This window comes from Bombina bombina, chromosome 8 (assembly GCF_027579735.1).
Source record: "Bombina bombina isolate aBomBom1 chromosome 8, aBomBom1.pri, whole genome shotgun sequence".
Taxonomy (NCBI): Eukaryota; Metazoa; Chordata; class Amphibia; order Anura; family Bombinatoridae; genus Bombina; species Bombina bombina.
The window spans coordinates 77,607,316-77,620,798 of NC_069506.1; the positions used below are offsets into that span (position 1 = coordinate 77,607,316).

The 13,483-nt window shown below is 38.8% G+C and overlaps 1 protein-coding gene across 1 annotated transcript in view; it reads left to right on the top strand.

Annotated features, from left to right (window-relative positions):
* Positions 1–13,483, top strand: part of LOC128638460 (trichohyalin) — a 395,299-nt gene that overhangs the window by 283,232 nt on the left and 98,584 nt on the right. The window contains exons 6-7 of the mRNA XM_053690418.1: positions 5,733–5,814; positions 6,650–7,267. Of these exons, the coding sequence (XP_053546393.1) occupies positions 5,733–5,814; positions 6,650–7,267 (700 nt within the window). The remainder of the gene's footprint in view (positions 1–5,732; positions 5,815–6,649; positions 7,268–13,483) is intronic.

Genomic DNA, 13,483 nt, shown 5'->3' on the forward strand with positions numbered 1-13,483 from the left:
CACACTTGCACAGATCTTGGTGTGTTGCACTTTCTCAAGAAAAAAATCTGACTCCGAAAAGAGCCGAATGCCTTTTGCATTCGTACCATCACGAATGATCCCAATGCACAAGCCTACTGTATATGCAAGTAATTAATTTGTTTTTTTCCTTAAGCAGGATTTCTATTACATAAACATCCCCCTCCTCCCAATCACGCGCTTATGTGACTTTTTTGGCCTTTGTTTACAATCGGACTTTCAATGCCTAATGATGAACACACACTGATTTCTCTTGAAAATTACACCCTTTAAGCTAAAGGACTGCTTAGGTTGCAGAGCTAAAAATCAGTCATTTTTTGGCTCAGTTTTATCCTTTACTTCCGCTTTTGTTGTTCCTCAGAATTTTTCCTGGCTTTAATATATGTCAACACATGATAGTGTGTATTTTATTTCCATCTGATTCATCTCAATGTTTAGATACTTTGTGCCACTGTATTCTTCTCTTATTGTATTATGAGATTTTCGCAAGAGAAATTGCAGGGTCTCTGTAAAAGGGAAGAAATATATTAGCAAGGTTAAAGGGACAGTCTAGTCAAAATTAAACTTTCATGATTCAGACAGGGCATGAAATATTAAACAACTTTCAAATTTGCTTTTATCATCAAATTTGCTTTGTTCTCTTGGTATTTTTTTGCTGAAAGCTAAACCTAGATAGGCTCATATACTAAGCCCTTGAAGGTCGCCTCTTATCTCAAAGCATTTGACATTTTTTAACCACTCGAGAGCGTTAGTTCATGTGTGCCATATAGATAGCATTGTGCTTAGGCCCTTGGAGTTATTTATGAGTCAGCACTGATTGGCTAAAATGCAAGTCTGTCAAAAGAACTGAAATAAGGGGGCAGTTTGCAGAGGCTTAGATACAAGGTAATCGCCAAGATAAAAAGTATATGAATATAGCCGTGTTGGTTATGCAAAACTGGGGAATGGGTAATAAAGGGATTATCTTTCTTTTTAAACAATAAAAATTCTGGAGTAGACTGCCCCTTTTAAACATTTTTATTGTTCACCCATAGGGGCCGATTTATGCCGACAGCATACGCTGTCTGCATTTATCATTGCACAAGCAGTTCGTTTTAACTGCTTGTGCAATGCCACCCCCTGCAGATTCGCAGGGGGTGTCAATCAGCCCGATCGTATAGGATCGGGCGGATTGATGTCCGCAGCCTCAGAGCAGGGGACCAGTTATGGAGCAGCGGTCTTAAGACCCCTGCTTCATAACTGCTGTTTCCGTCTTGCACGGAAGCAGGGGCATCAGGAGCCATTCGATACATTAAGATCTTCAATTTTATTATGAACGGTCACAATATCCTATTAATATCAACATAAAGTTAAAGAAGGAATAATATATTGAAAGTCTTCCATAATCTGCTTTATCGAGAGGTACATTTTCCAAATTTCCAATATTTATTAGTACAGGGGTTTTCAAACCTGGCCTCCCTAATAGGCCGGATTTTCAGGATTACCTTTAGTGAAAGCAGCAGGTTAAAGGGATATGAAACCCAATTGTTTTTCTTTCATGATTCAGATAGCACTGTAATGTTAAGCAACTTTCTAATTTACTCCTTTTATCAATTTTTTTTTTCTCTTGGTATCTTTATTTGAAAAGCAGGAATGTAGTAAGCTTAGGAGCCGGCCCATTTTTTTTTTATTCAGGACCTGGGTAGCACTTGCTGATTGGTGGCTAAATTTAGCTACTAATCAGCAACCCATACCCAGGGTGCTGAACCAAACCACCTAGTTTTAGCTTTCATTTAAGAATACCATATCCCTTTAATAACAGTGTTTACTAATCAGCTGATTATTTCACCTGTGCTCCAGTTCAGATATCCTGAACATCTGGCCTGTTAGAGGCCTGATGCCAGGTTTGAAAACCCCCTTTATTAGGCTGAGGTATCCCATTATTTCAGAGATTTAAATGAAAATTGACCTTATTTAATGTTGACCTCTCTGCATACATACAATTAATCCTGACTTTATTTCAGTGTTTAATTATGTATAAATCATTAGCTTGAAAATACTCACCAAAAATAAGTGTCAGGGAAATGTTATGTAAAAATTTCCAAGAAGTTTGCTGTTTACCTTGGCAATAAAAGAAACTTTCTTGACTCTAGGTCTAGGAATAGCTCAGAAGCAGAACAGTGAGCCATGAACTGCTGTGAATAACCCACACTATTCACAGATAATGAGCTGTAGATAACATAGTATACAGTCAGATAATGAGCTGTAGAAAACTTAGGGCTAGATTTATCAAAGCTGAGGAGGACAGGGGCGCGTATACGAGCCCCTGTACCCCTCAGCTCGCCTGTGGCGGGGCGAAATTACCCGCAGGTAATCACCATTGCACATGAGCGCAATTTTGCTCTCCCGTGCAATCCCGCCCCCTGCCCGCGCACAGCCAATCACGCGCGGGCAGGAGCTGTCAATCTCCTCAGTCGGACTCGACTGCAGAGATTGAATTTTGCCACCTTAGAGGTGGCGAAGAGGTTAGGGAAGCGGCGGTCTGGTGACCGCTGCTTGTTAAATTACGGCGAGCAAGTTCTTGTGAGAACTTGCAGCCGTAGGGCTTTGATAAATCGAGCCCATAGTTTACAGTCTGCATGTGCAGCCGGTAGGACAGCATGGGGAATGGGCATATGTGTGTAGGTCAAAACGGACTGGAGCAGCCACTGACTGATTATGGAGGACAGTATAATTTGTTATATGTTTTGAAGGTAATAAATTGATAATGGTAGTAAAAATGTGTATTTCAAAAGTAGCGACTGTAATTTATTGCAGCTGACTTCTTTAATGTTAAAAACCCCCCACTTATGTCCATTTTTAAGAGGAAAATATATAGGGATAGGTTTTTAGTGTGTCCTCATCTTGTCTGATTTACATTTATTACTCATTTGTTTCCTCTATTCTCAATATCTCTGATGTCTAGTTGCAGTAAAGGAGGTTACAACCAGTTTTTGGAAGTTCATCCAGCTTGGTATCTAGGGATGCCACAGAGGATATGTTTTCTTGGACACTAATGAGTTATACATGCTGCAGGGTGTGCAGGTAGAAACATGAATAGTGCTCTCCAGGATCACTATTCGTGTGCTGTCCAGGGGTTCAATTCATGTTCCCCTCTGCACACCCTGCAGCATGTATAACTCATAAGTTTTCAGGAAAACATGGCTGTGGTGGCAATCCTATTGGCATCTCATGGGCACATGAAATTCACCTTGTCCTATATATGTCCTCTCATAGCTGTATATCCTCACAGGATTTAAATGACCAATCAAAGCAATATAATTGCATAATTAACAAGTGCATAATAACAAGACAATGCAATAACACTTGCTCTGATCCGCCGTCTGCTAAGGCTCTCCGGGTATGTTTGGGCAGCAGTAACTGTTTTGTTGGGGTTTTGCACTTTTTCTTGGGGTTTGGAGTTTTTGTCCGTGTACCGGAACCCCCCCCCCCCCCCCCCCCCTCGATCATTCTATTCTCTCTGGGGGAAAAAATAAATATCCAGTTATAAATTAGAGAGGGAAAAATGCAAAATGAATCATTTAAAGTACAACTACATTTTTTACTATGTGTAATATATTTTGCAGGGAATTCAAATTTGAGTTTAATGTTCATTTAAAGGGGCACTGAACCAGATAGAGCATAACATTTTAAGCAACGTTCTAATTTACTCCTATTAACACATTTTCTTCATTCTCTTGCTAGCTTTATTTGAAATGCAAGAATGTAAGTTTAGATGCCAGCCCATTTTTGGTGAACAACCTGGGTTGTTCTTGATGATTGGTGGATAAATTAATCCACCAATACAAAAGTGCTGTCCAGAGGTCTGAACCAGAAAAAAACTTACATGCCTTCTTTTTTAAATAAAGAGAGCAAGAGAACGAATAAAAATTGATAATAGGAATAAATTAGAAAGTTGCCTAAAATTGCATACTCTATCTGAATCATGAAAGAAAAAAATTGGGTTCAGTGTTCCTTTAAGTATAACTATCCCAAGAGAATGTCCAATCATATAAGGTGTAGGAACTACAGAAAAGACTGGTTTGTGTTGTGCTGCCTCTTACTTTTTAAATCTCTTAATAAGAACATATCTAAATATTTCAGTTGTACTTAATTGTAAGCGTGTGCGTGATATATATATATATATATATATATATATATATATATATATATATATATGGTATCGAGTAAAGAGAAGGCACTCGCTGGGTCTTTTTTCCAAACAATTTAATGAATGTAACGTTTCGGGGCTACCCCCGTTGTCAAACAAACATAGCGCCATAAAATGACAAACTTACCCACCTTAAGCAGTGCAAACATTGGAAAGTGCAGAGCGGCGCTGCCGATCGCGTCTCCGGAAGTGGCTCCTCCCCCAGCACGGTTGCGTTACGTAACATTCGTAACCTTAGCAACCTGACGCTCGATCAGCAGCGTCTAAAGAAGACAGCAGTGTGTATACTGTGAAAACATAATACGGCATGAAACATTGTAACAATCACATTTCCAAGGGAAATTTTAACAGCCTAATATACTACATTATAGGGTTATATTCCATACAGATGATTATGTTCCGTATGAATAACAGATGATGTAATACTGCCTAGATTATGCTCTATAATCGCAACAGATTAAAAATTAATTGCATGTCCTATTTTAGCACAATCAGATACTGTCTATAATTTTAAACAATATTACTGTTACAAGGCTTGGACAGACAATGCACTATGTTGTGACACACAGACACTGTTATGGGTGACATATACAGCTAGGGGGCAATATGATGAGCAATATAAAAATAACACTTGTTTAAAGAATATTCATAAAGAGCATACTTAAACAATATTCATTATAATATATATATTTATTTTTATATATATATATATATATATATATATATATATATATATATATATGAGATTTAACAAGTCACACTCTCTATATTTAAATCACAGCAACCACGTTTAACATATTAAACTTGGTTGCTGTGATTTAAAGGGACAGTATACACCAATTTTCATATAACTGCATATAATAGACACTACTATAATGAAGAGTATACACAGATACTGATCTCAAAATTCAGTATAAAACCTTTTAAAAACTTACTTAGAAGCTCCAAGTATAGCACTGTTGATGAGTTTAAGATGGGACACCCAGTGAAAGGGGCTGGGAGCAGACACTATCCCCCCTCCCCCTTCCCTGCATATGAAAACAGATTAGACTAGCAGAAGACAGCAGTAGACTGTAAACAAGCGTATACATCTGACACTTTTTGGGGCTTGGTTAGGAGTCTGAAAATCAGCACAATGTTATTAAACAAATAAGCAAAACTAAACATTGTTGTAAAAACACTCCCAGATGGGCTATATAAAATGGATTATCTCCAAAACATTTATGCAAAGAAAAATCTGGTGTACAATGTCCCTTTAAATACAGAGAGTGCAACCTGTTGAATCTTTATACATTGTGAATGCTGCCCCATAACACCATCATAAAGCAAACATATTATGTCCCTTTAAAGTATAGGGGAATTTTGGTGTTTATAGTTTTTCTAAGCTTTTCTAAAGGATTTGAATACACCACTTAAATGGATAAACTTTCCTTGAAATATCCTATAAAGCCTTGCTACAGAATATCTTGTTACACTTTTGCCGTGGTCTAATTAATACATTTACAAATTTGTTTTCTCTTTGTAGGAAATAGCCAAAAGATTGCAGCAACTTGAAGAGGAGGAACTTCAAAGGAAGGCACAAGAAAGCATCAGCAAGTCCAGAGGAGGTATATGTGACTCACAACATTCTCCCCCATTATGGCTAAGGGGCTTAACATGCAGACTCATTGTGAAAATATGTACCAGCCTTCACAGCATTCATTTCATTTACGAGTATGTAGTCATGCAGATAAAGCTGTTGAAAGGTATCTGCAGTGTATAGTGCACTGAATGTGCAGATGTTCAAACAGTAGACATTCAATAGCAGATCTTAAATAACACTTTGACTGTATTTCAATGTGATTGAACAGCCTTGATATATAATTAAGACGTGTTGAAACACTACAGATAGATTACAAACAGCTTTGCAATAAGATAAGACAAATGGATTTGCTTACAGCTGGGAAATTCAGGTTTCTAAGCATATTCATGACCATTTCAAAATCCTTTGCTTGTTATGGTGGTGTTGGATTTTCAAAAATCATTGTACAGTATTGCTAGTGCTTCCATTTTTTTTTTTTTTTTGGGGGGGTTGCTTAGGATTTGCTGATTTTGTGCATGCATCTATTTTTCATCTGCATAAGTGAGAGCTTTTAAATATATTCAGCTTTGTTTCCTAACTGGAGTAGTTTTAATGTGTTTACTTTAGTAGTAAACTGTGAAATGCATGGGTTAAAATGATTTAATTAGTTCCATTCATTTCGGAATGCCAACTTCAGGCTCATCACACTTGCTAATCAACTGTCTATGTGCCTTTCTGCCTGTCCTAACTCATGCTTCGCTTGCAAGAAATGCTCAGATCGTTTGGCAGGGAAATGCAGACTCACCCTTTGGTTAAGAATTTCGGTTGTTCTTTGTGTAACACGTACTAACCTCAGCTTTGTGTTTGCATGTATAAACAAGAACACGGCTGTCTCCAACATCAGCAGCAATACCTGAAATCTTTGGACAATGACGAGGAGGAAGATTACCTCTTCTGTAATGATAGTAAAAAGCACCCAAATGTATCAGATTACAGACGTGTTCAGTGGAATTCTGACCGGGACACTAACCTTAAACATTCAGAGGAACATCTCAGCAGAATGAATTCTGCTCAGAAAGGCAATTTCAACAGAGTGTCCTTTGGTCAGATTTCTTATGAGAGTCACAACTCTAAAAATGGCAGAACAGCAGATCATCGGAAAGAATCCAGTCGCAGAGAGCAAATTCATGGTCCTTTCAGGGCTCCTAGAAACTCGTTGGAAAGAAGTCCGTGCCATCCAAGCTGCAATGAGATTAAGCATAGCCATGATAGGGAAGTAAGTCGAAAAGAGGAGAAAATCAGGGGGTCCAGAGAAAAGCTTTATAAGCCTCATTCAGAAAGGTGCAGGCGCTCCAGCTCAGACAGCGATGACTGTCCTGAATACTGTGTCAGGGACAAACGAAGTCGACGTTCTCAGTGGAATCAAAATAGAGACCATCGAAAACATCGTTCCTCAAAAAACTCTTCCTCTAGGATGCCAAGTCACATTTTGAGTTCAGGTATTTAAACTCCCTATGGCAGCTTTGATAGAGTGTAACTAAGAATTATAAAGGTAATTTAAGAAAGAAGGGCGAATTGATTGTCGATTCCACTTTGTATAATATACATCATGGCTCAAAATTTCCACTAGCCCACTAGCCATTGGCGAGTGGAAATGTAACAGTGGCGAGTGAAAGTTAGTGAGTAAATGTCTCTAAATATATTTTCTAAAGGGATATTATATATCCATGAAAGGGCAAAGATATGTAATTCCTCTATAGGGACCCATTAGTGCTTAGACTGTTACTTCTGAGAGGGTAAACAGTGACATAAAGAGATTGGAAAGAAAAGTGAAAGTGAATTAAAAGATAGCCTTAAAGGGACATAATACTCATATGCTAAATCACTTGAAACTGATGCAGTATAACTGTAAAAAGCTGACAGGAAAAGAACACCTGAGCATCTCTATGTAAAAAAGGAAGATATTTTACCTCACAATTTCCTCAGCTCAGCAGAGTAAGTTCTGGGTAAAAAGTTATACTCAGCTGCAGCCCAGCTGCAGGTAAAAAAAAATAAAAAATGAAGAAATGAACAGCAGCCAATCAGCATCAACAGTGCTGAGGCCATTTACTGTGATCTCATGAGATTTCACTTAACTCTCATGAGATTTCATTGTAAACTTCCTTACACTGAATAGGGAAATAACATGAGAGTGCACAAGGCTCATCCCTTCGGCTGTCCCGGGACAGACATACTGATTTGCTTAGAAGTCCTTTACAATGGGATGTGGCTACTGAGGAACTTTTGAGGTAAAATATCTTTCTTTTTTACATAGAGATGTTCAGGTGATATTTTCTAGTCCGCTTTTTACAGCTATACTGCATCACTTTCAAGTGTTTAAACATTTGGGTATTATGGCCCTTAAGAAAGAGTGGAGAATAAAAAAGAGTGAAGATAGAGTGTAAAGAGAATATATGGGCCTCTATTTATCAAAGTCTGGCGAACTTGATCCGACAGTGCGGATCAGGTCCGCCAGACCTCGCTGAATACGGAGAGCAATACGCTCTCCGTATTCAGCATTGCACCAGCAGCTCACAGGAGCTGCTGGTGCAACGCCGCCCCCTGCAGAAGGGTGTCAATCAACCCGATCGTACTCGATCGGGTTAAATTGCGGCAATGTCTGTCCGCCTGCTCAGAGCAGGCGGACAGGTTATGGAGCAGCGGTCTTTAGACCGCTGCTTCATAACTGGTGTTTCTGGCGAGCCTGCAGGCTCGCCAAAAACACAGGGCCTCAAGTTCTATCCGGAGCTTGATAGATATGCCCCATGGCCTGAGAAAGAAGGAATGGGGTAAAAAGAGAGATTGAAAAGAGAAGGGAGTGGCGAATGATAGATGAGAGATGATAGAAAAAAAAAAAAAAATACCAGGTCTGCTATGACCTCACATTAATGTCAACACTCTACTTTCTCGCAATAAACAATTTTTTTTTTCTGTCCAGCTGTTGTCTTCCCCAGAACCCTAGTTGATGTTACTAACTGATATGCACTTATTTCTTTCATGTAATTAACAAGAGTCCATGAGCTAGTGACGTATGGGATATACATTCCTACCAGGAGGGGCAAAGTTTCCCAAACCTTAAAATGCCTATAAATACACCCCTCACCACACCCACAAATCAGTTTTACAAACTTTGCCTCCAAGGGAGGTGGTGAAGTAAGTTTGTGCTAGATTCTACGTTGATATGCGCTCCGCAGCAAGTTGGAGCCCAGTTTTCCTCTCAGCGTGCAGTGAATGTCAGAGGGATGTGAAGAGAGTATTGCCTATTGAATGCAGTGATCTCCTTCTACGGGGTCTATTTCATAAGGTTCTCTGTTATCGGTCGTAGAGATTCATCTCTTACCTCCCTTTTCAGATCGACGATATACTCTTATATTTACCATTTCCTCTACTGATTCTCGTTTCAGTACTGGTTTGGCTTTCTACAAACATGTAGATGAGTGTCCTGGGGTAAGTAAGTCTTATTTTCTGTGACACTCTAAGCTATGGTTGGGCACTTTATTTATAAAGTTCTAAATATATGTATTCAAACATTTATTTGCCTTGACTCAGAATGTTCAACTTTCCTTATTTCCAGACAGTCAGTTTCATATTTGGGATTATGCATTGAATTATCATATTTTTTCTTACCTCAAAAATTTGACTTTTTTCCCTGTGGGCTGTTAGGCTCGCGGGGGCTGAAAATGCTTCATTTTATTGCGTCATTCTTGGCGCGGACTTTTTTGGCGCAAAAATTCTTTTCCGTTTCCGGCGTCATACGTGTCGCCGGAAGTTGCGTCATTTTTTGACGTTATTTTGCGTCAAAGATGTCGGCGTTCCGGATGTGGCGTCATTTTTGGCGCCAAAAGCATTTAGGCGCCAAATAATGTGGGCGTCTTTTTTGGCGCTAAAAAATATGGGCGTCATTTTTGTCTCCACATTATTTAAGTCTCATTATTTATTGCTTCTGGTTGCTAGAAGCTTGTTCACTGGCATTTTTTTCCCATTCCTGAAACTGTCATTTAAGGAATTTGATCAATTTTGCTTTATATGTTGTTTTTTTCTTTTACATATTGCAAGATGTTCCACGTTGCAACTGAGTCAGAAGATACTACAGGAAAATTACTGCACAGTGCTGGAGCTACCAAGCTAAGTCTGCTATAAACTTTTGGTATCTGTTTCTCCAGCTGTTATTTGTATTGCATGTCATGTCAAACTTATTAATGCAGATAAAATTTCCTTTAGTACTGTTACATTACCTGTTGCTGTCCGTCAACATCTAATTTTCAGAGTGTTCCTGATAACATAAGAGATTTTATTTTTTAAATCCATTAAGAAGGCTATGTCTGTTATTTCTCCTTCTAGTATACATAAAAGTCTTTTAAAACTTCTCTTTTTTTCAGATGAATTTTTAAATGAACATCATCATTCTGATACTGATAATGGTTCTTCTGGTTCAGAGGTTTCTGTCTCAGAGGTTGATGCTGATAAATCTTTGTATTTGTTCAAGATGGAATTTATTCGTTCTTTACTTAAAGAAGTGTTATTTGCATTAGAAATAGAGGATTCTGGTCCTCTTGATACTAAATGTAAACGTTTAAATAAGGTTTTTAAATCTCCTGTAGTTATTCCAGAAGTGTTTTATCTCCCTGATGCTATTTCTGAAGTAATTTCCAGGGAATGGAATAATTTGGGTAATTTATTTACTCCTTCTAGACGTTTAAGCAAATTATATCCTGTGCCATCTGACAGATTAGAGTTTTTTGGGACAAAAATCCCTAAGGTTATGGGGCTGTCTCTACTCCTGCTAATGTACTACTATTCCTATGGCAGATAGTACTTCATTTAAGGATCCTTTAGATAGGAAAATTGAATCCTTTCTAAGAAAAGCTTACTTATGTTCAGGTAATCTTCTTAGACCTGCTATATTTTTAGCGGATGTTGCTGCAGCTTCAACTTTTTGGTTAGAAGCTTTAGCGCAACAAGTAACAGATCATAATTTTATAGCATTATTATTATTCTATAACATGCTAATAATTTTATTGGTGATACCATCTTTTGATATCATTAGAGTTGATGTCAGGTATATGTCTCTAGCTATTTTAGCTAGAAAAGCTTTATGGATTAAACTTGGAATGCTGACATGTCTTCTAAGTCAACTTTGCTTTCCCTTTCTTTCCAGGGTAAATAATCATTTCGTTCCTTTCCTCGCAACAAGGAACAAAAGCCTGATCCTTCATCCTCAGGAGCGGTATCAGTTTGGAAACTATTTCCAGTTTGGAATATATCCAAGCCTTATAGAAACCTATAGCCAGCTCCTAAGTACCTATGAAGGTGCGGCCCTTATTCCAGCTCAGCTGGTATGGGGCAGATTACGTTTTCTTCAAAGAAATTTGGATCAATTCCGTTCTTAATCTCTGGTTTCAGAAACATTGTTTCAGAAAGGTACAGAATTGGCTTCAAATTAAGGCCTCCTGCTAAGAGATTCTTTTCTTTCCCGTGTCCCAGTTGACACAGCAAGGCTCAGCATTTCTGAAATGTGTTTCAGATCTAGAGTTGGCTGGAGTATTTATGCCAGTTCCAGTTCTGGAACAGGGGCTGGGGTTTTATTTTATCTCTTCATTGTACCAAAGAAGGTCAATTCCTTCAGACCAGTTCTGGATCTATCATTATTGAATCGTTATGTTAGGATACCAACATTCAAGATGGTTACTGTAGGACTATCCTGCCTTTTGTTTAGCAAGGGCATTATATGTCTACAATAGATTTACAGGATGTGTATCTGCATATTCCGATTCATCCAGATCACTTTTAGTGTCTGAGATTCTCTTTTTAGACAAGCATTACCAGTTTTGTGGCTCTACTGTTTGGCCTAGCCTCAGTTCCAAGAATTTTTTTCAAAGGTTCTCGGTGCCCTTCTTTCTGTAATCAGAGAATAGGGTTTTGGTATTTCCTTATTTGGACGATATCTTGGTACTTGCTCAGTCTTCTCATTTTCGAAGAATCTCATACGAATCGACTTGTGTTGTTTCTTCAAGTTCATGGTTGGAGGATCAATTTACCAATCAGTTCATTGATTCCTCAGACAAGGGTAACCTTTTTAGGTTTCTAGATAAATTCAGTGTCTATGACTCTGTCCTTGTCAGACAAGAGAAGTTTAACATTGATATCAGCTTGTCAAAACCTTCAGTCACAATCATTCCCTTTGGTAGCCTTATGCATGGAAATGTTGGGTCTTAGGAGATGCGATCTCCTTTGCTCGTTTTCACATGCGACCTCTTCAGCTCTGTATGCTGAACCAATGGTGCAGGGATTACTCAAAGATATCTCAATTAATATCTTTAAACCGATTTTACGACACTCTCTGACATGGTGGACAGATCACCATCGTTTAGTTCAGGGGGCTTCTTTGTTCTTCCGACCTGGACTATAATCTCAACAGATACAAGTCTTACAGGTTGGGGAGCTGTGTGGGGGTATCTGACGGCACAAGGGGTTTGGGAATCTCAGGAGGTGAGATTTCCGATCAATATTTTGGAACTCCGTGCAATTTTCAGAGCTCTTCAGTCTTGGCCTCTTCTGAAGAGAGAGTTGTTCATTGTTTTCAGATAAGACAATGTCACAACTGTGGCATACATCAATCATCAAGGAGGGACTCACAGTCCTCTGGCTATGAAAGAAGTATCTCGAATTTTGGTTTGGGCGGAATCCAGCTCCTGTCTAATCTCTGCGGTTTATATCCCAGGTATGGACAATTGGAAAGCGGATTATCTCAGTCGCCAAACGTTGCATCCGGGCGAATGGTCTCTTCACCCAGAGGTATTTCTTCAGATTGTTCAAATGTGGGAACTTCCAGAAATAGATCTGATGGCTTCTCATCTAAACAAGAAACTTCCCAGGTATCTGTCCAGATCCCGGGATCCTCAGGCGGAGGCAGTGGATGCATTTTCACTTCCTTGGAAGTATCATCCTGCCTATATCTTTCCGCCTCTAGTTCTTCTTCCAAGAGTAATCTCCAAGATTCTGAAGGAATGCTCGTTTGTTCTGCTGGTAGCTCCGGCATGGCCTCACAGGTTTTGGTATGCGGATCTTGTCCGGATGGCCTCTTGCCAACCGTGGACTCTTCCGTTAAGACCAGACCTTTTGTCTCAAGGTCCTTTTTTCCATCAGGATCTGAAATCCTTAAATTTAAAGGTATGGAGATTGAACGCTTGATTCTTGGTCAAAGAGGTTTCTCTGACTCTGTGATTAATACTATGTTACAGGCTCGTAAATCTGTATCCAGAGAGATATATTATAGAGTCTGGAAGACTTATATTTCTTGGTGTCTTTCTCATCATTTTTCTTGGCATTCTTTTAGAATACCGAGAATATTACAATTTCTTCAGGATGGTTTAGATAAGGGTTTGTCCGCAAGTTCCTTGAAAGGTCAAATCTCTGCTCTTTCTGTTCTTTTTCACAGAAAGATTGCTATTCTTCCTGATATTCATTGTTTTGTACAAGCTTTGGTTCGTATAAAGCCTGTCATTAAGTCAATTTCTCCTCCTTGGAGTTTGAATTTGGTTCTGGGGGCTCTTCAAGCTCCTCCATTTGAACCTATGCATTCATTGGATATTAAATTACTGTCTTGGAAAGTTTTGTTCCTTTTGGCCATCTCTTCTGCCAGAAGAGTTTCTGAATTATCTGCTCTTTCTTGTGAG